The sequence below is a fragment of the Oryzias latipes genome, chromosome 15 (genome assembly GCF_002234675.1).
Source record: "Oryzias latipes chromosome 15, ASM223467v1".
Taxonomy (NCBI): domain Eukaryota; kingdom Metazoa; phylum Chordata; class Actinopteri; order Beloniformes; family Adrianichthyidae; genus Oryzias; species Oryzias latipes.
Window position 1 is genome coordinate 19556933 of NC_019873.2, and position 24154 is coordinate 19581086.

At 41.0% G+C, this 24154-nt stretch overlaps 2 protein-coding genes across 2 annotated transcripts; one reads left to right on the top strand and one right to left on the bottom strand.

The window, feature by feature from the left end:
- The first annotated feature begins 8031 nt into the window (after positions 1-8031).
- ppp2r2d (protein phosphatase 2 regulatory subunit Bdelta) lies at positions 8032-14139 on the top strand. Its single transcript, XM_023962985.1, has 10 exons — positions 8032-8215; positions 8403-8477; positions 9860-9957; positions 10052-10217; positions 10290-10402; positions 10483-10660; positions 10779-10943; positions 11047-11216; positions 12314-12405; positions 12496-14139. Exons 1-10 carry the CDS (start codon positions 8209-8211, stop codon positions 12773-12775), a joined length of 1344 nt encoding a protein of 447 aa, XP_023818753.1. The 5' UTR covers positions 8032-8208; the 3' UTR covers positions 12776-14139.
- Positions 14140-14201: 62 nt separating this feature from the next.
- Positions 14202-17077, bottom strand: bnip3 (BCL2 interacting protein 3). The gene is made up of 6 exons (XM_004077084.4): positions 16904-17077; positions 16468-16645; positions 16315-16375; positions 15332-15438; positions 14945-15094; positions 14202-14659 (listed from the first exon to the last, which is right to left on the bottom strand). Exons 1-6 carry the CDS (start codon positions 16944-16946, stop codon positions 14617-14619), a joined length of 582 nt encoding a protein of 193 aa, XP_004077132.1. The 5' UTR covers positions 16947-17077; the 3' UTR covers positions 14202-14616.
- Between the last annotated feature and the right edge of the window lie 7077 nt (positions 17078-24154).

Genomic DNA, 24154 nt, shown 5'->3' on the forward strand with positions numbered 1-24154 from the left:
AACTGATGTATTCAGCACATGGTTTGAAAAATGACTCACTGCATGCTCACACTTGGTGTGTTTGAACGTCTTTTATTCAGCGCACATAGGTGACAAGTCTAAAGGAGTCAACAAGAAGCTTGTACACATTCAAAATCTCCGTACTCGATAAAGTGAGTTTGCTCTCCTGAGAAACATACAAAGTTTGAGCATCTGTTCTATCATGTAGTCTTTGTTGAGAAATTAAATATTGAACCGATCTAGTGTACCATGAATGTTTCACTCACACAGTGATTAGATAAACTTGAAAGACGGCGCAGCACTTTACACCACTGTTGTTGGTCTCGTCTTTAAGTGTTTTCCTCACAACATTGTGTCAATCAGGGCCTATATGCATGCATGTGGAAGTCAGCACACCACCAAATTTATATGCATGTTTTGTGCACATAAAGAATCTGCAGGAGGTCAATTAATGTTGTGGCACAGTCCTACAGAATTACAGCGAATAAATATAATTGGAAAACATAAATTAAGTCTCGTGCCATAAAAATCAAAACTTCTATTTTTCCATTTTATGCTCTTGAGGATTGTGCATACAAAAGCATTGGTTTGAGTTGATTGATCTCAGAATAAAGGACGCCTCTTTCCTTACTTCCTCATCTCTTCCTCCCAATCAACAACAGTCTCAAGGGAGACACCCTAATGATGTCTATTGACATAACATTGTGGATTAAAATAAGCAGACTGAGGTAACATGCAAGCAGGAGATAGAACCGGTATCATCACAGAGATCATCAAATGGTGTCGTGAGTAGTCTTTTGTCCGGGACCATAGGAGAGTTCTGTTGCTAAAGGGAAGGACAAAAGCAGAAGGCGCCACGGGTATAAGGTTCCCCTGAGCAACAAAGCTGAAAGTTTCAACTTGCAGCACATGGGTGTAACTTTAACTTGAATACTGCGGATCAAAGACTCACAAACAAAGTGGGTGGAAATGCTGGAGGAGTGTCTGTGTTCAAGTGAAGGACGGGTTCACCAGAGAGAAAGCGGGAGCGACAATTTATAAAAACATAGACCAGGCAATCAGGGCTAATTATTGAGACTGTGTTTTTTGTGAACTCGCAGGGCAGCCTGATTCCACTGACAAAATTGACATGCATTGTAATTTAAAAAAGAAAGAAAATCAAATAACCCCATTCTCAACTATAACAAAGTGAAATTGTATCAAAACAAGATTAGCAAACGCAACGCAGCGACAAAATTAAATTAAATTCAGTTGCGACTTCCACGTTTCTGCCAGTGATACCTGCGGATTTCCTTATTTTACCTCAAACATTCACTCCACAATCATGTTCATCTTTCAGATAGTGGGAGAATTATTCAGCTCAGCTTCTTTAAATAAGAAACATAGCCTTGAAATTTGCAGGGCTTAAGGCAATTCATCAGGTTAGATCAGTACAATGTGGATGTGTAACCTTTACACTGCACTGAAACCTGCACATACAAGTGTTATGAAAGGTCCCTGTGGCACTCTGCTCGTCTGACATGGATTTGAAGACTTGCCACTTTATTAGCTGCTAAGCCCCCACTACTTGTTCTATATAGTGGAGGCCTATGTTATGAGCTGGGATCTCATTGTCTAGCGTTATTAGAGGAAGAGTCTGCAGCCCTCTCTTGCCCCCCTGAGAGAAAGGCCTGACTGACTAAAGGGGAAGCTACAAGTGCAATTTAACCCATCTTATTTACAATATGATCTGTTACAAGGACAGCAGGTTTCACACCCAAACCAAGCCCCCTTAAATCTAACTCACCTCTGTTTTCATTGATTCTGTGTTTGAGTATGTTCTGTTGTACACTCAGAGTGACTGAAAACTCATTTGTGGTGATGAACAGACGGTATTAGTCTAAATTTATGTGAAACTTTAGGTTTAAAGTTCAAAACTGCAGCTATTTTTTTTTTTTTTAGTGCCGCCAACAATAAATCAAGGCAAACAAGCTGTTTGTGATCATGAGGGTCTCCGCCACACTCCTTCCCTCTAAAATGGAAATGATCTGCTGACGCTGAATAATAAGTGCCATAGTGCCATCTAGTGCACACATTTGCACACTGAAGAATGACACTCCCTGAGTGTGAAATGACCTTAACCATTCACTTTCCACAAGAAGCCAAAAGGAGTCCATGTGACATGAGAAAGTGAAGTAATGAAGAGGTTCTTTAGTTTGAAGATTTATGCAGAAAACCTCCCTTAAATTTAAAAAGAAAAACAGCCTAAAGAAAGTCGGGTCTTACCTAAGAGGACCTGATCCTCCAGACAGTGGTGTTGAAGGCTGCAAATGCAAATTAGCCTTTGACGTGCCAAGAAATGCAGAACTCAAATCATCAGGCCTCATATTTCACTCTTCAGGGCCTCTTGGCTGTTAAGTTGATGCTATAGAAGCAACGAAACCAAAATAATAAGTGAAAAACATGTGAGCTAAAACAAGAGTCTTGAATAATTGATTGTGTTTGTCTTAGCTTTGTGTGTTTGTGTGTGTATGTGTGAAAGAGTTAAGACTGAGGGTCTGGACAGAGCTAATGCCCCTGAGCTGAGTAGAAAAATCCAACTGGCCAGTGGTTTGTGGTAAAAAAAAAAACTGTCTGATGGGTCGAATGTAGGGGAGGAGGGTCGAGTGTGTGTGCATTTGTGTGTGCAAAGTGTAAAGGAAAGTGTTTACTTTCAAGGATCTGTGTGTATACGTTGGAACCATCAGGATAGTGGCTGGCTGCTGCTGATCAGCTCGTGTGCAAATCTGCATCTGGATTCACAACAACGTGAAGATTTCCAGAACAACAATTGCCGAACGGATCAGGAATAGGTGCATTGGAAGATGTTAAAAAGTCAATATACCTTCATTTTGTCTGTGCTGGTAATGAGCCATATTTTCTGGGGAAAATGGCTGCTTCTCCGGAGGCACCATGTCTGCTGAATGTGGCCCTGATCCTGGATAAAACAGAAGGCTCACCAATCAATCTCTCCAGGTTGCCCACAGCCAGAGAAAGCAGCTGCACCACATGTTTGCCTTGCGCGATAGCGACAAGTTAACATACGGGCAGCACAGTAACCATCCACAAGCAGCCTCTAGCTGTCTTATAATGAATTCCCACAGGGATGGGGAACTATCAGAGTCAGTGGTGTTACTGGAGGCTCGGAATAAAGTCAACACCTCTCCTTATACCTGATGAAGCTACGGTACGGCAGCACACAGTCAGAGCCAAAACACTCAACTTTTAAAAAAATGTGGAAAAAGGTAATCTATAAAACAGTTTGGCTGTGCCGTTCATTAAATACAAACAAGCTTTCATTCATGGATTGTTTCTTTTTATATATGTGATCTGTAGCAGCAGTTTTGAATGCATGAAAAAACTAAAAATAAAAAACGAGTCAAAACTTTCATTTAAAAACAGTAAAGTAATGGTTTTATAAATTGTTCTGTTGTCAAACCAAAAGGGGTTTGTACTGTAAACAGCTGTACACAGCTCCATTTAGCAATCATTAGAGCGCAGACATTTGAATCAGGGCTTTTTTTTTGAAAGGTCATAGCAAAAAAATATTCTTTATTCTGAAAGTTTGAAAGTCACTGTTGATTCTTTTTCTACTTCTCCTTGATTATTACATAAATGCAAATATATTGGGAAGTTTTTTTGGATGCTTTACAATTTTTAACTTAAGCTTGTGTTTTTTTCAAAATACTGTTGATAATAGCAATTGTAGGTATTAGTCTTATTTAAAAAAAAAAATTTAAATCACTGGATGCGAATATGCTTGAAACAACTTCGGCTGCATTAATTTAGCATTTACTTGAAAGCAAAAACTTTTGTGATTTTTTTTGTATCTTTGAAACTAAAAGCTGCCACATTTAGACACTTAAATAAATGCATCTTTTTTTTTCAACTGAAGAAAAGTGCAATTTTTAGTCATACAAAATTCCCGATCGCATTTTTTTTGTCTTTCTTTATTTTTCTATGTATCTATCTATATGTGAGTGCATGTTTGCCCAACCTCCAGGCCTCTGTTCTGCTGCCTCCCGTGGGACCCGGTGTGTGATTGCTGAGAAAGATGCATAGCTCAGGAAATACCGCAGAGAAAGAAGGTTTTGGTCAGGTTTGGTCCAGATCTTTCAGCCTGCACTGCTATTTATTGTCTTGACACCTTCTGGACAATTTGCAGACCAAAAATAAAAACAAAAAAGGATTAAGGTTCCATATGCGTGAGGCACGCGCATATAATTACTTACAGGCAAAATACAGCAGCCTAAAAACAATTTTTACATTTAAAACTTTGAAATCAATCATGCATTATTGATCCTTCTGCTTTACACCGATGTGAAATATAAAAAAACAAACAAAGTGAAAACTGGTAGAATGAGAGTATTACTACACACTTAAATGTTGTGTTTTCCTAAACTGGTGCACTCACAGGAACAAATGTGCTTTTTCAATTTGATCCTCATTCTCACGCTCAAGAAGACTTTCCCTCCCATATTTTTGGAATGAAACTTTTTTTTTATTGTGCAATCAATCCCAGTAGGCAATCATTTGATTCCCAATTCATCACAAAAACCCACCCCACTGGGAGTACTTTACTCGGAGAAACAGCTATGAAACCAGAAATGACTACCCCGACTCGAACATCTGTTTCTGTGAGAGGAATGCACCGAAAAAAATAAATCTAGAATACATTAGGGTTGATTTTAAACAGAACTTTTTTAAAGAAAAAGAGCATTATAGGGAGAAAAATGTTTAAAACATCAATCTTTCTGTAAAATTGTTGAACGGACTAAATTAATAGAAAACACACAATGTAATTTTGTATTGTAGTTGAAGTAATTGAAGTATGGACACATTTTGTGTGAATTATCTTACTTTTATTCACATCTGGTTGAAGAAAGGAAGGGGCTGCACAGTTGTGTAGTGGTTAGCGCTGTTGCCTCACAGCAAGAAGGCCCTGATTCAAACCCCAGCTGGAACTCCTCTGTGTGGAGTTTGCATGTTCTCCTCATCTCATAGGTTAATTGCAATTCTAAATTTTCTCTTTAGGTGTGAATGTGGGAGTGTGACGTTGTTTGTTTCCATGTTGCCCTTCAATGGACTGGCAAACCATCAGGGTGTACTTCACCCAACAGTGGCAAAGTTAGGCTCCAGTAACTCCAACAGGGACTAAAGAGGTTTACTGGATGGATGGGGAAAGAAAAGATTTTATTTAGCTTTTAAAGTTTAAAGTGCACATCCTTATTAGTGTTTTTTTTTTTTTTACTTGCAGCAACAAAAATATTAAAGTTATATAGTTCATAAAGAAATCCTCCATCCATCCAACTTCAGGACCCATTGAATCCCTTTTTGGGAACCAACCCAGCTACTGTTGGGCAAAGGCAAAGTACACCCTGAACAGGTTGCCGGTCTGTTGCAAGGTCACACAACCGCACACACTCCCATTCAAATCTAAGGACAATTAACCTAGGAAGCATGATTTGGAACTGTGGGAAGAAGCTGGACTGCTCAGAGAAAACCCATGCATGCCGAGAAGAACATGCAAACTCTACACAGAAAAATCCCAGCTGGTCTTTGAACCAGAGACTGGTGAGAGCGCTAACCACTGCACCACCGTGAAGCCCTTAAGTCATATTAAACGGAAAAAACAAAAGAAAACAATAAGACATGTTGAATAAACCAGTAGTATTATGGACATTTTAGCACTCCAATGAAAATTGTGCTTTGTATTTTGCATGTTTTTGTTGCATTTTTCTGAGGATGGAGGACATATATATAAAAAACGAAGCTTAAATTGCAGTTCTGAGTATTTCTTCGTTCAAGTTGTTGTGAATCATTAGCAGAGGAAAAAATGCCATTTGAGAAAGCAATAGCGGTGGCATAGCCGCTTGGCGGCCCTCGAGCTCCCTGCTCCACTCCATTCTGATCCATCCACTTACAGACAAATAGATCCATATACATTTTCGATTTGATCATCTGGCTCGGAACTTTATGGTTCAATATCTCCAATATTGCTTGCCATTTTTGTTGTACCGGTAATGTTAGGTTGGGGTGGTGAGGGGCTGTATGGTAGCGGGAGAGAGTACAAACAAAGGGATGATGGGAAATGAGGACAGGCTTACTCCACGGAACTGAGAAACTAGTAAACCACAACAGGAACACAAGAGAAGATAAGTAATCTACTTTAGTTTTTTGCCATTGGCTAAATCTTTCTTGTTTTGTCTCATGTCCTGACTAAAACCATGGGGAGCTTGTTTTAAGCTGAGTACATAAGACTGCTTTATTAACCATATGCTATACTGAGCACTTTAACATTGGGAGTTGGGTCATCTAGACCCACTAGACAGTGCGTTGAACCTTTTTCAATGATTTGTGATCTTCACTGGTGTCCATGGATTACGTTAAATCTTTCCCCCTTTATCCACCTTTATCGTGGTAGGGAGAACACGTCAAAGTAAGGGTGGGGTCATCTAAGATAGCACAAGGATTAATCACATTCTGCAGTTTCTGTTGAGCTGTTATTGTGTTAGAAATTTTCAACAGGAGATGGAAACGAGAAATGATGACCATAAGGTCAAGTGTTGGATTTTCAGACCAACTTCCCCTTTTTATGTTTTCTTTTTACACAGCGCTCCAAATGTACTCTATAAGTGTTTTCATCAAATAGAAAGGTAAAGCCTTTCAAGAAGTGTTCTATAAAATTAAAGGTTAGCTTTACTAAAAAGAAATTCCTATAGTTTTATTGAATACATTTCTAATCAAATAGTGAACTATTGTATGAGTGTGTTCAACTTTATTATATTCACTTATTAATTATAAGGGCAAACAGATTTGTTCACATTTTGAAAAGTCGAGGCGGCCGTGGTGCAGAGATAGAGTGGTCAACCTCTTATTAAAAGAAATCGGGTTCCCATTGTATCAAAGTGCTCTTGAGCAAGGCACAGAACCTCACATTGTTCGAGGAGGTATTAGGATGGCACCAGATTTCAGCAGCGAAGCCGCCATCAGTGTGTGAGTGTGTGTGAATGGGTGAAAGGGACTGTGACTGTCAAACACTTTGGGCCTTCTAAGAAGGTAATAAAGAGAGCACTACATAAATTTACGCCATTTACCTTTTTTTGTTCTTTCCCTTTCTATAAAATTTCAATTTTAACAAATACATATCTTTAATTCATATGTTCAGTTGTTTTTTTTATTTTGTTCCATTTACTCATAACTATATACGTCTATTATAATTCAGTATTTCATACAAAGTGCAAAACATGCAATAAGAAAGGCTATGCATTTAATTTTAAGAAGACATCTGAGTGGCAAGCTGTTAAAGCCTCCAGTAGCCCTTTTAAGCAAATGGCTTGTTTATGCTTAAACTATGGAAACTTCACATCACTTTGAATTATGAGAGAAAGAAATCCATATCAAACTGAGACAGACAGGGCACTTGCATTGGTTCAGTTCCACAAAATGCAGCATTTGTGGTCCTTACAGGTAATGTCAATTGGCTTTTCACCTTTTTTGCCACTAGATGTCACTGATGGATCGTCCAATCAACGCGGTAGTCCTCAAAGTTGTCATGCAAAATAAAACATCTTGTAAAAAAATGACACGATAGTTTCTTTGAAAGATCAAAAGTTTTTTAATGTATTTTTGTCAATATTTTATTTTATTTTTCCTTAAACTTTTATGTTACCAAACTTATTTATATATAGTCAGGTTAATCTTGCCTATGACCAATTGAGAAAGACTTTCTGTAAATGCAGATTTGTTTTCCATTTATTAAAACTTAAACTGTTACAATAAGTAAAAACTGATTGAAAGTGATATAAATGATCTAAATTTTATTCATAAACCTGGAAAAAAAAACGTGGATCTGAACTTAAAGATATTATTTGCGCACATTAGTGTGTGTATCCGTGTAATAAAGCGCAGCACTGAAAGGGAAAAAAAAGGCTAAATGCAGATGTTGTGAGGTGATGCACGGGAGAGGATGGATGCAGCCAGGATGTGGCATGTGTGCATGACGTCATTTCTCCATGTACCGTGCGCCATTTTGGAAGAAAAAAAAATCACGGATAATTTCCGTGGTCTTGACAGATCTGGAGCCGAGTCTGCACACTGATTGTGGATGTTATCTGTTTTCTCTGAGCAAGCCGCATTGGTCGATCAGGTCTTGGAAGTTTCGTACAACAAGAGCTGCTAAATGAAGCAATGGCGGGTAAGCTACTTTTGAAGGGAGCAGAAGAATCCGGCTCTCTTGGTTGGTGTGATGGCCTGAATCTGAGAGTTAGCTCACCACCAGCGCAGCGGCAGCGCTAAGTTGTCAAACTGTGTCACTGTCGGGCCATCTTCACCGCCAAACGCGGCGTTTTACAGCTGCTAACTACCGCTGTGTTCTTTCGCAGGAGTTGCAGGAGGAAATGATTTCCAGTGGTGTTTCTCTCAAGTAAAAGGAGCGATAGATGAAGATGTTGCGGAAGGTAAGTAGCTTACGCTAGCTAGGCGGTTATGCTAACCCCCATAACGGTGGTCAAGCTAGCAGGATGATGGGGCTGTGTGGGTCTTCACGTGTGATGCGCCGTGTGTGACTTTTTGAGGGATGGACGCACATGTTGTACGAGCGGGGCAGCTGGTGTCGATAAATGTCTGTTTGCGAGCCACCTGGGAAAACGCCCTTTTAATCGCCGTGTGTTGCTAACAAGCTGAATGCTAGGTGCTTGCTAAACTATTAAAGGGGAGCGACCGTGCCCATGACGTCAATGTACTGCGTCTATAAATTGTGGAGGCAACATGGTTTGTTTGTCGAACGTGTGCGTATCGAGGTTGTGTTGTCGACGTTTTATTTAAATATATAAAGTTTGGAAAATGTTGTTCAAAACTAAAAATATACAAGATATTTTATTTTACCTTTTATTTATTGTTATTCATCTGTCCCTTCCGGCTGAAATTACTAAAGTATTTTATGTATTTATTTAAATTTACAAAATGTTAAGCTATGTTCTTTCATGTTCACTAAATAAATAAAAAACTATCCAGGTGTTAGGGTCAAAATTATGCTCCTCTTCACTAAAAATTAGATGTATATTTACAGAAATATAGCATTTCAGTCACACGCCCATGTACCTTTTTTTTATGCCTACGATTAATGCTAATTAAATTATTTTTGCACGTTTTAAATGTTACTTTTAAGCGTTTTTTAAAAGCAAAGAAAGTCTTTTTGCTTTCAGGTGGGGAAACTGTCAATTCGCACATATTTTAGGGTCACAGTTAGGGTTAAAGTGCGTCCAAGCAATTCATAATGAATTTCCATCTGTTTTTGTGTTTTGTTGTGCATAAATACAAGCAAATATCAACGTTCTTCTGTTGAAGATGTTACATAATTTTCATTCCACTGATGTGAAGCGTCAAGTTGTATTTCCAGTCTCACAAATGCAGAGTTACATTTTGTTCTTAAAGGCTTTTATTTTTGTCAAAGCAAAGCAGCAGTTGGACGCTTTTCAAACTGAGCTCAAACCTAAATGATTTAAGCTAATATCTACAGTTGTTTTGTGAGATGAAACTAAACCATAACAGATCTAAGCTATTTCTAATTACTTATGTTTTCTGCATTAAACGTTTTAGCAAAAAATGCTTACATCACATGATTTGTATTTGCATGAGTATACTCACAAATGTAGGAATTACGTATTATTTGGTGCTAAAACTTTATTGTAAATAGATTGGTATTAATGCATTTTACCAGTTGTAGTTAGTCCAGTTTGACTCATATTTTCTACATTATTTTCTACTAAAAACTAAAAGATAACAGCTAAAAAAACAGATATTTTAGTCAGATTTGCTGTAACTCGTGTCTGTTTTTCAGCGGACATCATCTCAACCGTTGAGTTCAACTATTCTGGAGAATTACTTGCAACTGGAGACAAAGGCGGGAGAGTAGTGATTTTTCAGCATGAACAGGAGGTAGGGTTTCTTCACAAAACACCACGCTTACGATCATTGTTCGCACAAGTCTACGTCGTCATTTCATTTTCCCCACTCTTTCTTCCTCTTTCAGTCTAAGAATCGTCCACACTTGCGTGGGGAGTACAACGTCTATAGCACTTTTCAGAGTCACGAGCCAGAATTTGACTATTTGAAAAGTTTAGAAATTGAGGAAAAAATTAATAAAATAAGATGGCTACCCCAACAAAATGCTGCTCACTTTCTACTTTCAACAAATGGTAGGAGGGTTTTTTTTCTCCATAATTTCTGTGTATTTTGAGGCTTTCTGACCTGTTTTTTTTCTCTCTCAGATAAAACTATCAAATTGTGGAAAATTAGTGAAAGAGATAAACGGGCGGAGGGTTACAACCTGAAAGATGAAGATGGGCGAGTCCGAGATCCTTTTAGAATCACCTCTTTACGGGTACGTAAAATCCCACCATTTCATCGTTTCATTCATTTTGGAAGTACTTTGTTGTTAACTTGTCAGGTTTTGTGTCTCAGGTACCTGTGCTGATGCCAATGGATCTCATGGTAGAAGCAAGCCCACGGAGGATCTTTGCAAACGCGCACACCTATCACATTAATTCCATTTCTGTAAATAGCGATCACGAAACTTACCTCTCCGCAGATGACCTAAGAATAAATCTATGGCACTTGGAAATCACAGACAGAAGTTTTAGTATCCTTTTCTTTTAAATATCTCTAGAAAGTTTTCATTTGATGGTTTTTTGTTTTTTTTGTGTGTGATTCTGTTCCACAATCCTGAGACCATCAGTTCCTTAACGGCTTGTTCTCAGATATTGTAGACATCAAGCCTGCCAACATGGAAGAGCTGACAGAAGTAATCACAGCTGCCGAGTGCCATCCACACCAATGCAATGTATTTGTGTACAGTAGTAGCAAAGGCACCATCCGCCTGTGTGACATGCGAGAGGCAGCACTCTGCGATAGACACTCCAAGTGTAAATATCTGTTGGATTTTATCTGTAAATTTAAAAAAAAAATCAAAACCTTTGTTTTTTTGTTTTTTAACGGTTGTTTCTGGGTTTTTTTTTTGCATTTCAGTCTTTGAGGAACCTGAGGATCCAAGCAGCCGATCCTTTTTCTCTGAGATCATCTCCTCCATCTCAGACGTGAAGTTCAGTCACAGCGGACGCTACATGATGACACGTGACTACCTCTCCGTCAAGGTTTGGGACCTGAACATGGAGAACAGGCCAGTGGAGACGTATCAGGTACACACCGCCATGACTTCCTATGCTTGGATAATCTCGTCTGGAATTAGATCCTAATGGTCAAAAATGGAAGATTTGACAGGGAATTCTCTTTTTGATCCCAATGATTTGTCATTTCTGCTGGACTCACCAAACTTGCCAATATGATGTGACAGTAGTGCTAAATAAAACGTCAAATTTGTAATCGTATTTCATTGCTTTTTCTTAATATTTCTATGTGTTTAGACCTTTTTGTAAGAATTTTCTTATATGTAGAAGTCATTGGGGAAAATTCAGATATAAAGGGCTTTGTGCTGCAAACTCCTTGTGACTACTAAAAAAAAAAAAAATAGTTTGCCTTAAAGGTGTTTAGCTCTGCTGCCTATGAACCTTTTACTGAGGTTAAAAACCCCAAACGGGCAGAAAGATGATCTTGTATGATAGGGCTGCACGATATGAGGAAAACTTGCGATATGCGATAGTAGTGATCAATATTGCGATAACGATAAATTTGCGGTAAATAAACAAATAGAAAAATAAACAAAAACATAATTCCCATTTCATTGCAACAGTTTAAAAATTATACTCCAAATGACCCTCATCGACATGGGGGACAAACGTCAGGGTGGCTAACCCTGGTCCTCAAGAGCCTCAACCCTGTCTGTTTTCCAGTTCTCCCTAGACTGCTCGATAATGATAACCAAAGTCAGGTGTGTTCAGTCAATCAGGATGTGAAATCACTTGAGTCAGCCAATCAACAGCAAGCTGGTTAAGGAGAGCTGGAAAACAGGCAGGGTTGAGGCTCTTCAGGACCAGGGTTAACATAATAGGCCTCCATCTGATTGGTCAACAATGGGAAGGCGTCCATCTGATTGGTAGAAGCATAAAGGGATTTATTTGATGTGTTAAATGCTTCAAGCTGCTAGAAGATTGTTTTAACACATTTTGGGTTTGCGATTTATTGCGATATTCGCCGTCTTTTGCGATATGCATATTGCAGAGCTGGATATTGCGATAACGATAAATTTGCGGTATATTGTGCAGGCCTATTGTATGAGCTGAATGAGCCTTTTTTTTCTCTCTTTTCAGTGTTTATATTTAGTTGTGTTTTATTCCAGGTTCATGAATACCTTCGCAGTAAACTCTGCTCCTTGTATGAAAATGACTGCATCTTTGATAAGTTTGAATGCTGCTGGAATGGCAGCGACAGGTAAGCCTCCTCACTGTCGCAGAGAAACAGTCCGGGGAAAACCCGCCCTCGCCTTTTTTTTTTTTTAAAAAACCAAACTCTTTCCGTCAGTGCCATCATGACCGGCTCCTACAACAACTTCTTCCGAATGTTCGACCGCAACACCCGGCGGGACATAACACTGGAGGCGTCCCGGGAGAGCAGCAAACCCAGGGCCACCCTCAAACCACGGAAAGTGTCCACCGGTGGCAAGAGGAAGAAGGACGAGATCAGCGTGGACAGCCTGGACTTCAATAAGAAGATCCTCCACACTGCCTGGCACCCCAAAGATAATGTGATAGCTGTGGCAGCCACCAACAACTTGTACATTTTCCAGGACAAAATCAACTAGAAGATTGGTGGGGCTCCAGAGGATAGGGCTTTTACCGTACCTGTGTAGTTAAGCCTACTACTTGTCTATCTGTATAAGAAGAAAACGGCCTTGTTGTCCTCCTGGTGAAGATTTCGAAAGCACGTGTCTACTTTTTTTTTTTTTTTCTTTTTGGCCACAGGAGGTTTTCATAGGCTGTTTTATTTCGAGCTTAGGTTGATTTTCGCCTGTGGGCAACCAGGGCCATCAACATGCCTCCCCTCCCTCCCCCCCCATCCCAGAAAGCCCAATTCCGGTCTAATCGACGGAAAGGCACTCGGCAGAGGTCCAACTCTTGAGCGTTGCTGATTCTTTTTGGTTGACATTTTAAGCCTTCATTTCACCATTTAACATCTGAACTCTTTATAACGGCGTCTTGTCAAGGTTGAATCCATCTTTCAAAGATCTCGGGGTCCTCAAGCACGGAATAACGGCCGCTAACGCCAGCCGTCAACACTCCCGCGTTGGCCCTATAGTTTTAGGCCAAACTACGAGCGGAATGGGGTCGTGAATTTGGAAAGTGGACTTGTTTCTCCTCATCCCTCCCGTCTTTTTTTACCCCAGTTAATACAGGTGATATAACTTCACTGACTGTATCTACTTAAATACACCTTGTCATCCACATAATAAAAAGAAACTAAAACTACAGATGTGTTTTTAAATTTAGAAGTATGTATTAAAACATGTTTATTGCTTTGCATGTTTTTTATGTTGTAGAGAGGTGGAAAATGTCCAGTCACACCACTGTCTATTGAGCAGATCTCCAAGAAAACGTCAATGGAAATAGTATTTGGGGGGCCATGGGTTTTGGAAACGGCTCATTATGTGTTTCTGTGGAGAGGTTAAGCTTCAGTTCTAAGGAATGGAACGTTAATGGGTCCAGGACAAAGGGGAATCTGCAGCCTTAATACCTACTTCTATCAGTGACAGCTACGACTTTTAACATCCCCAAACGTTTTTACAAACCTCATGTGCATTATTTATAAATCCTATTTTCTAGAGTTATGTCCTCATACGCTGCTGCTACATGTGGCTGTCTATGGAAACACAAAGGAGGAAGATTGCACAGTTTCTGTGATGGAGTGCCTCAGAACCCTGTAATAAGTAGGAAACACAAGACAGGCCTCATACATGTGCCCTTATTCATTAATAGGGATGCCATCCAAATTGATCCGCATAACTGCAAAATGTGGCTCTCCAGTTTGAAATGCAGAAATGAAGGTGGACTACGCAGAACATATGACATTAAAACACACGATGCATTGTCTTTGTCCATTGATTCCTAACATGGTGGCAATGTATTCACTTATTATTTTGACCAAAGTTCAATAAAAATTTTAATTGTGTTGATCTGCATGGTTGGTTTTCCTCAGTTAAACTCTTGATGGGACAAACAAAACGAACCACATTTCACTATCTAACCGTTTATTCATCTACAAGTGCTGCTGTTGATTCCTTCGATGCATAAAAGAAAAAAAATTCACACAGTTCCCTTATATATTTGTTGATCAAAAAAATTAAATTTCACAGCACGTGATCTCAAAGATTAATTTGAAAAAAATAAAATACATGAGTTGAGTACCAGTCAGTTCCTTTGCATGCAGATTACAGGAGCAAAAAGCAGCAGAACTGTCCTCTATAGGACAGATGGTGCAGCGGATCGGTCGCTGCTGCGCTCAGAGGTTTAGGCTGCAAAACGGCTGAGAAAATGTCACAGCTCTCCACAACCTGAGGCCACTTTTCCTCTTCCGCTGCAGGGTGTCTCATTTTTAAGGCATGCCGAGCTGTTTGAAGTAAGGTGTGCAACCATTCATCCCCCATTTTTAGTAGGTGTGGTGGGAAGTAAGGCGCTTCCCAATGTAAATCCTGGAAGAAGTAGGAAAAATGAATCAAAATCAAAACCTACAGTTTATAAAGTTAATAATAAAATACACCACTTGATACTCAAAGAAAGTACAAAAAGTTGTTAATCTCCCTAAAGAATCCTAAAATTACTGAGTCTAACTGCAATAATAGCAATTAAAAAATATGCAGATTAATATGCAAAGTAATCTGAAAAATAAAAGCTTTTAGTGTGAAAGTACAGGTACATGTTTCAACTTTATGTGGTCATATATTAAAAAAAGTTAGATATTAAACAAAGCTGCTTACCCTAAGCCAACAGCAAGTATGTGAGAAATGATTAACGAAGGAAGGAAAAGCTTGAGAAAGTCAGCGGACAGGATTCCTCCCTTCTTCATGACGCTGCTGTTCCTTATGCTGAGAGAAGACGCACGCTTGGGGCGCTTCAGCAGGAACTCCCTGTAGAGGAACCCATGAATATTTCAGCGTTTTCAATTCATTAAAAATAGATCAGACTTTTAATGTCAGCCTGCCACTCTAAGCCCACAAAGATCCAAAACCTGAAAATCAAAATGATGCAGTTAAGCAAATGCACTTACCAGGAATATTGTTACAAATAAACTACTTTTTGAATACTTGGGCTTCAAAATAAATGACGGCAGCGTATTAAAATAATAATTAAATGATCGGCTTTACTTGGGAGGGCTGTTTTCCGGTCGGCTGGACCAGTCCCAGATCCAGTCAGCATTTTTCTTCATCAGGTTCTCCACCTCCCGCTTCCTCTCCTGGAAGTCTTCATCTGACTAAAAACACAAGAACAGATAAGCAAGTGTTGCCAAAACACAACAAGTGACCATCGCATTTCCTGAAACCATTCGGCAGCAAATCCCTTTTTACAACAAATTTTTTCAAACTGAACATATATAGTTTAAAGCCGGGTTCTTCAACCTTTAACACTAAAAGAGCCAATTGAACTAGTTTCTTATTAATCCAAAGGCCACAAAGTTCCACTTTGCCGCTTATAAAAATTAATGTTTTTCAGACCATTAAAATATTCATAATAATTTGATAATAAAAGTCTTGCATTTTTCTACATATTATAAATTCAATTTATTTTACTTTTGACAGGAACAAATACAAATTCCTTTCAAAATAAAATACACCCAGTGTTAAATAAGAACTTCTTAGCATTTAAAATGCAAAAAAGGCACCCAAAAAAAAAATCTGTACAAATAAACACAACTCAAAATTTTCTCTCTAAACGGCAGCTAGACAATGTTCAGCAGGAGGTAAGAATATTTGTTTTATGCTTATTCTAAATAATTAACCACTATCAGAGAATGCTGAATCACTGTGGCGACCCCTGAAGGAATGTATCGGAAAGTCAACAACTTGTAGATGGTTAGACTTATAAACAATATTTTGCCCAGTTATCTGACATATCAAGACCTAAATGCAAATAATAAAACAGAATAACCTAAATCAAATTAACATAAAACCAGAAACGCATCATCTATTAAAAACTATTAGCATGTAAAGAAATAGGGATGGTTTTCATTTAAATAAACGATGATCAATTTGTAATATGTTATCCTGTTTGTCAAAAAAATTACCTTTTCGTAGTTTAAAATAGTGGCCTTTCTAGGCATTTAATGAGTCAAAATGTTTGTTGTGTTCACCTGTGAGCTGTTCCCCTCCGAGCCTCTCCACACCAGAAGAGGGGTCTGTGATCTGAGAGGGCTGTTTAAAAAAAATAATACAAGTTTTAAACTTTGTCCACACAAATAACATTTCGCAACAAATGGTGGAAACACATTCTTCCTCTTTTCAACCTGTTGCAGTGGGAGCTTCCTCTTGAGCTGCTTCTGCCGGACTCGTGTTGTGCTTCCAGCAACATTCGCTCCACCGCGTCGCCCTCTTGGCTGGACGTGGAGATCTGCTCCTCCTGGCCTCCTCGGTGACATGTCCCCTGAGACCCATTCCCGCTGAAATGCAGCTCAACCCAGGAACCTCAGATGAAAACATAGGCAGGCTGCAGTCAGGATCCATGCTGCTATGTTGTCATTGTTATTGTTAGCATACCATACGGGGGCTAATCGAGCTCAAGCGTCTAGTGGAACAAAACACAAGCCTTTAGTTTGGCTTCAACAGTGGTGGAAGATGCTAACTAATCACTTCGATTCATTAGAGGTACTAAAATTTGGATTAACCTCGTCTCACTCGTTAACATTAATGGATGTTTACATGACAGATTTATGAACACGTTACCTTGCAAACTCTCGTCAGAGGAAGCATCCTTCTGGATCGACATTTTTGCGTTGTAGTCTTGGTTCTTTCACGGCTGTGGAGGCTCGAATGAAGGTGAAATGTCTGTAAACAGCTGGAGTTTAGAGTGCTGAAACAACAATGACGCAACGCTGTGTTTATCTTAAAGACGATTGGCTCCACATGAAGGGCGCGCATGCGCCTTGCATGCTGAGAACGCACTTCTGACATCAGCGCGCATGCTCGCTTGTACGCTTAAACATGGATGTTACCGTTTATTCTCGTGAGCTTTAAACGCGATACTGTTTATATTACTAACATCCCTTATTTTTATTTATTTTTCCCCTTATTTTTTATTAATTTTTTCAAAAGTTATATTTGTTTTCATACGTGTTTTTGTCTACCTTTATTTTTACCTATTTGACATTGATGTCATTGACAGACATGCCGTGATAGATTGATTCAATAAAAAAAATCAAAAGTTTACATTACTAAAATGACATGAATCAGCACTTTTATCACACAGGATGTGATACAATTATGTGATTTTTTTTTCATATTATTTTTATTTAGGTGAAAGTAGAAAGACAAATGATTACATGAGCAAAAAAAAAAAAAAAGAAAAGAAAAAGCTTGCGATTACTGGCTATTTATTTATTATTATTATTTCATGAAAATTAGCTTTGATCAGAGGCCTAAAATAATCCCAGAAATACAGTTTAATCACTTTTTGGGGATTCAACCATGTCAACGTCTTTTCCCATGAACACATGAGCTTCTAACAGAAAGAATCTTAGATCTCATCTGCTTCATTGTAGCTCTGAATGGATTCTCTGCATATTTAGGTTCGCCCCCCTGCCCCTGCTAAAGAGCAACCTTTCTAAATATGATTCTTCCACCACCATGTTTTAGAGTGTGAGTTCAGGGGGATGTTCAGTGTTAGTGTTCTGCCTAACATGCCGGTAGTATTTCAATCCACACAATAAAAATAATTTTCTTCTAATCTGATTTTTTCCCCAAAAAAACTATCATTAGAGTTTTAGTTAAGAATACAAAACTGAAAATAAGGCTATATTGTAGCTCTCTTTTAAGAAATTGATTTTCAGCCACTCAAAGATACAAATATTTGCTTAGTTAACAATTAACGGCTACTTTGTTTGACAGGTTTTCCCACTTGAACTCCAGATCTCTGAGGCCTCTCCTATACTGATCCTGCTTTAAACTTGTTCACCTCTTTTATTCCTGATCTAGTGTCCTCCACAGGCTTCATGATGCTGTTTGTTTACCAAAGTTCTCTTACAATCCACTAGAGCCTTTGCAGAGCAGCTGTGTTTATAAAGAGATTAAAAAACAGATGGGTGGACTCTATTTACTAATTGAGAGTAAGGCTAATCCGAAGGAAGTTAAGTTTGACTGGATTTTTTTCTTCTTTTGGAGTAGGAGGGCTGCATAGTGGCACAGTGGTTAGCGCTCTTGCCTCACAGTGAAAGGGTCCCAGTTCAAATGGTGGGTGTTCTCCAGAGTCTTTCCAGCCTCTTTTCACAATCCAAAGACGGGCTTCATCTGTCGAATGGTTACTCCAAATTCTCCTAAGGTGTAACTGTGAGTGTGTTTAGGTGTGTGATTGTGTTGCTCTGCGATAGGCTGAGGATTTCTCCAGGGTGTACCCTGACTTGGCCCAATGGCAGCCAGGTTAGGCTCTGGCAGCCCCAGGACCATGGAAGGAGTGAAGTGGGTTAAGAAAATGGATGAATGGATGGAGTAAGAGAGTAAAGGTGGCTGACTGCAATGCACACAATAAAAACATTTATTTTACTTACAATTGCTAAGTTTTCAATTTTAAAAAACAAAACCTAAATAGACAATCTTTTTAAAGTAAAAAATATGTTAAATTACAAATGTTTAACAATGCATCAAATTGCAAAACCATTTCAACAGACTGCTGTAAAGTCGTCCGGAAAAAAAAAAGCTAAAAGACAGAAGTCATGGTTTAGCAGCGTCCATCCAGCCGTCCATTCTTAGAACTCCCTTTTGGGTTCACGAGGCTGTTGGAGTCAACCCAGCTATATTGTTGGGTGAAGGCCAGATCCTTAGCACTGTCAATTGTTAATAAGTTAAAAAGTTAAATAAAGTGTTAAAATAGCAATGCATCAATGAATATTTTAAATAAAATCTAAGCACTATGGCCTTGTCTTTCTTTCAACTTTTTCTCAGGTTGTGTGAAAGATAAAAGATGAAAGAAGTGGACAAAAGCTAGGCTGATTGGTTTCTAAGATTTAGATCAGAAAACTACAATGGTGCCAATGGCAACCTCCATTTTTTTCTTTTTGGGGATTTTTTTAAAGACAGAAGTTGTGATTTCATCACAACAATTCAATGAATTCCCAAAAGTCCCAGACTCTGATTTAATTCACAGTTTCCATTAGATAACCTTTTAGTTTACATTTATGCAATTTAATCTTTTTAAATTAGAGGGAAAACATGACTTAAGAAGATCCCAGTAGAGACTTTGAGACCAAAAACAAGTAAGTTTTTAAAATACTGATCTGACAATTGGCCTGAAAGGAAACACATCCTTTATGATCTGAGAATACATTGTGTGACATATTTTACTATTAGAAAGATATCTGCGCCTTCTGTGTTATTTATTGGTATCACAGATGTCACAGTTTAGTTTTGTAACAAAACTATTCAAACACTTTTGACATATTTAATATTCTATGTTTTGCCCAGACAGCAGGTAAGATAATAGGTATCATGGGGTGAATTTAATCTGATCCTCAGGCTCCTCAAATCCTTCAGAATTAATTGTCTTGCACCTTTAAAATATTCAGGATGGAAAAAGTATTTTAAAAAGTATGCATCGTGCGCTTGGCTTTAAAAAAAAATCATCCATGTTTAAACAACAAGAATTTGTGTATAATTTTCTTGACTATCTGCTGCTCTGCTCTGGGCGTTTGTCTATGGTCTGTGGTTTATACACCCCATGTTCACCTGCCCACTCATAATGATTTATGGCCATATAGAACAAACATTGATTTGTGGAAGGTGAGCATTAAACTACAGAAATATTGTGTGAATGTCATGGCGCCTCTGTCAGTCACCTTCCCCCCTCCCTCTCCTGCTCGGCTCTGGACGCGACCAGCTGGTTCCAATCATCACCTCATTAAACCGCCTACTTCAGGAGATCCAGGACCTGACGTCAACGCCAGTCCGTTGTTCTTACCACGGAATCATCCTCACGAGTGTGCTCCTCGGGCTACAGTTCTCCAGTTCCCCTCTACGTCTTCCCTTCGGATCCAGCAAGCCTCAGTCTCGAGCTCCGTCTGCCTCCACCCTCCAGTCAGCCGCCACGCAGCAACAAAGACTTGGTCACAGACTCTCCTTCAGAGAAATTAAATCTTTCTTATACTTACACCTCGTTTCCGAGTTTCTTCCGGGTTCCAGCGCCTGGGTCCTTTCGAATCCCCACGGGACCATGACAGAACGGACTGGCCCCCTCGTTAGATGACAGGCCGCGGGGGGTCGAAAACGTTCACGTCAAAGAAATCAGGTTTTTGTATGTACCTGTCAAAATTACTCATCAGGGTCAAGTCAGTGAATTTAGTGCTCTCATCGATTCTGGCGCTGAACATAGTCTTATCGACTCACAGCTCGTTAACCACCTCTCGTTGCCTTTCGAACCTCTCGAGTCCCCTATTAACGCTGCCGGATTAGGTGGTAAACAACTTTTTCGCATCACGTCTCGTACCAAACCGGTCCTCATTCTCACCTCCGGCAACCATCGAGAATACCACCAGTTTTTTATCACACAATGCCCTCAGACCCCCATCATCCTGGGTTTCTCCTGGCTCCAAACTCATAATCCACGCATCGATTGGGCCGTTCCTCGCATCACCAACTGGAGTACTTATTGCATGGCAAACTGTCTTCATTCCGCCATTCCCTCCTCTGTTTCCATCACCTCGGAGTCCGAAATGAATATCGACCTGTCCAACGTTCCTTCCTGCTATCACGACCTCAGAACTGTTTTTTGTAAATCCAAAGCCAGTACACTACCACCCCATAGACCATATGACTGTGCCATAGAACTGCTCAACGGCGCCCCACTCCCTAAGGGAAGACTGTTCAATCTTTCCGGTCCTGAAAAGGAGGCCATGGAAAACTACATTCAGGAAGCCCTTTCCCTCCACCACATCCGTCCCTCTACATCTCCAGTCGGTGCAGGATTTTTCTTCGTGCAGAAAAAGGACAAAACCCTGAGACCCTGCATCGACTACCGTGAGTTAAATCAGATTACTGTTAAGGACAAGTATTCACTTCCACTCATTAATTCTGTTTTTGATTCTGTCCAGGAGGCTAAAATATTTTCCAAACTTGATCTCCGTAATGCCTACCATCTGGTCCGCGTCCGTGAGGGTGATGAATGGAAAACCGCTTTCAACACCCCTTGGGGTCACTATGAATACCAGGTCATGCCATTCGGCCTCACGAACGCCCCTGCTGTTTTCCAACGGCTCGTGAATGACGTACTTCGTGATTTCCTAAATAGGTTTGTTTTCGTTTATCTGGACGATATCTTAATTTATTCGTCCAGTCAAACCCAGCATGAGCATCACGTTCGCTTGGTTCTGGAAAGACTACTGGAGAACCAACTATTTGTAAAAGCGGAAAAATGCGAATTCCATACTTCTTCTATCCCCTTTTTGGGGTATATTATTGAAGTCGGTAACATTCGGCCCGATCCGGCAAAGATAGACGCCGTCACTCAATGGGAGGTCCCACAAACCCGCAAAAAGTTACAGCAATTTCTGGGCTTCGCAAATTTCTACAGAAGGTTCATCCGAAATTACAGCAGCATCGCGGCTCCACTCACTCAGCTCACTTCTGTTAATAAGCCCTTTGTTTGGACCCCTGCTGCCGACATGGCTTTTAAAAGACTCAAAGGACTTTTTGTCACGGCACCCATTCTGATACAACCTGATGGCAAGAAACAATTCATTGTTGAAGTAGACGCCTCCGATTCCGGTGTGGGAGCCGTGCTATCTCAGCGCGAAGGAACCTCCAACAAATTAAAACCATGCGCTTATTTTTCTCGTAAACTGAGCCCAGCCGAGCGGAATTATGACGTGGGCAACCGAGAGCTTCTGGCAATTAAACTGGCTCTGGAAGAGTGGCGTCACTGGCTGGAGGGGGCAGAACAACCCTTTATTGTTTGGACTGATCATAAGAACCTCGCATACTTACGCAGTGCAAAACGCCTAAACTCCCGTCAAGCCCGCTGGTGTCTGTTCTTCGATCGATTCAATTTCAACATCACTTATCGACCCGGCAGTCGTAACATCAAGCCAGACGCCTTATCCAGAAAATACTCAGTTACGGAACCTACCTCTGAATCCACTATCATCCCCACCTCCTGTTTTATAGGTAATCTCACCTGGGAGATCGAGAACAAAGTCCAACAAGCCCAAGGTGAGATACCTGATCATGCTACCTGTCCTCCTGGAACTTTGTATGTACCCGACTCTCTGAGATCTGAGGTGTTGACGTGGGGGCACGCCTCTAAGATTGCCTGTCATGGGGGGGTTCGTAGAACCACCAACCTGCTACGTCGACGGTTTTTCTGGCCTTCCTTGGAGAAAGACGTCCGTGAGTACGTGGCAGCTTGCTCAGTTTGTGCTCGCTCTAAGAACTCTAATTCACCCCCCTCCGGACATCTGTTGCCTCTGCCCACACCTAGTCGCCCTTGGTCACACATTGCACTAGATTTTGTTACCGGTCTGCCTCCGTCCCAAGGGCACACTGTAATTCTAACGGTCATTGATCGCTTTTCCAAGGCTGTCCATTTCATTCCACTAGCACAACTCCCCTCTGCCTCCGAAACTGCAGATATCCTGGTCCATCATGTGTTTCGTTACCATGGAATTCCTAGTGATATCGTGTCCGACCGCGGACCCCAATTCACGTCTCAAGTTTGGAGGTCGTTCTGCTCCGCCCTCGGGGCCACGGTCAGTCTTAGTTCTGGTTACCATCCGCAGTCCAACGGGCAAGCTGAGAGGGCAAACCAAGAGTTGGAAGCAGCTCTTCGATGCTTGGTGGCGCAAAATGAAGCAGACTGGTCCAAATACCTCATCTGGGTGGAGTATGCTCACAACACTCACTCCTCTACCGCTACTGGCATGTCCCCCTTTGAAGCCTCCTTAGGGTTCTCACCCCCTCTGTTTCCCTCTCAGGAACTCGATCTGGCAGTGCCCTCGGTCCAGCTCCATCTTCAACGGTGTCAGGACATTTGGCGGCAGGCCAGGGCGGCTCTCCTCCGCACCAAGGAGAGCAACTGCCAGATCGCTAATCGTCGCAGGGTGGTGGGACCCGTCTATCTACCGGGGCAGAGGGTATGGCTGTCATCCCGCAATATTCCTGTTCAGGCGTCCTCTCGTAAGCTGGCACCCAGATACATCGGCCCTTACGAGATCGACCACATCATCAACCCCTCCTGCGTCCGGCTGCGCCTACCTGCTGCTTTGAAGGTACATCCCGCATTCCATATTTCTCAAATCAAGCCTGTCCACGAAAGCCCGTTGTGCCCGCCGTCCGCTTCCCCTCCGCCCGCCCGTATCATTGACGGCGCGCCGGCCTTCACCGCCAGCCGGGTGTTGGACGTCCGGCGCCGGGGTCGGGGTTTTCAGTTTCTCGTGGACTGGGAGGGTTACGGTCCAGAGGAGCGCTCCTGGATCTCCCGCTCCCTCATCCTGGACCGTTCCCTCATCGACGACTTTTTCCGCGCCCATCCGGACCGTCGTCCTGGACCGCCTGGAGGCGGTCGTTGAGGGGGGGGTACTGTCATGGCGCCTCTGTCAGTCACCTTCCCCCCTCCCTCTCCTGCTCGGCTCTGGACGCGACCAGCTGGTTCCAATCATCACCTCATTAAACCGCCTACTTCAGGAGATCCAGGACCTGACGTCAACGCCAGTCCGTTGTTCTTACCACGGAATCATCCTCACGAGTGTGCTCCTCGGGCTACAGTTCTCCAGTTCCCCTCTACGTCTTCCCTTCGGATCCAGCAAGCCTCAGTCTCGAGCTCCGTCTGCCTCCACCCTCCAGTCAGCCGCCACGCAGCAACAAAGACTTGGTCACAGACTCTCCTTCAGAGAAATTAAATCTTTCTTATACTTACACCTCGTTTCCGAGTTTCTTCCGGGTTCCAGCGCCTGGGTCCTTTCGAATCCCCACGGGACCATGACAGTGAAAGCTGTA

Bases quoted from the DNA above. Each gene is read 5' to 3' on its own strand.
- ppp2r2d (XM_023962985.1), top strand. The intron at 8,478-9,859 runs GTAAGTAGCTTA...TCTGTTTTTCAG, and splicing joins AGATGAAGATGTTGCGGAAG to CGGACATCATCTCAACCGTT. The intron at 9,958-10,051 runs GTAGGGTTTCTT...TTCCTCTTTCAG, and splicing joins TTTTTCAGCATGAACAGGAG to TCTAAGAATCGTCCACACTT.
- bnip3 (XM_004077084.4), bottom strand. From the start codon at position 16,946: ATGTCGATCCAGAAGGATGCTTCCTCTGACGAGAGTTTGCAAG. The intron at 15,439-16,314 runs GTGAACACAACA...TTGTGTTTTTAG, and splicing joins CGGAGGGGAACAGCTCACAG to TCAGATGAAGACTTCCAGGA. The intron at 14,660-14,944 runs GTAAGCAGCTTT...TACTTCTTCCAG, and splicing joins ATACTTGCTGTTGGCTTAGG to GATTTACATTGGGAAGCGCC.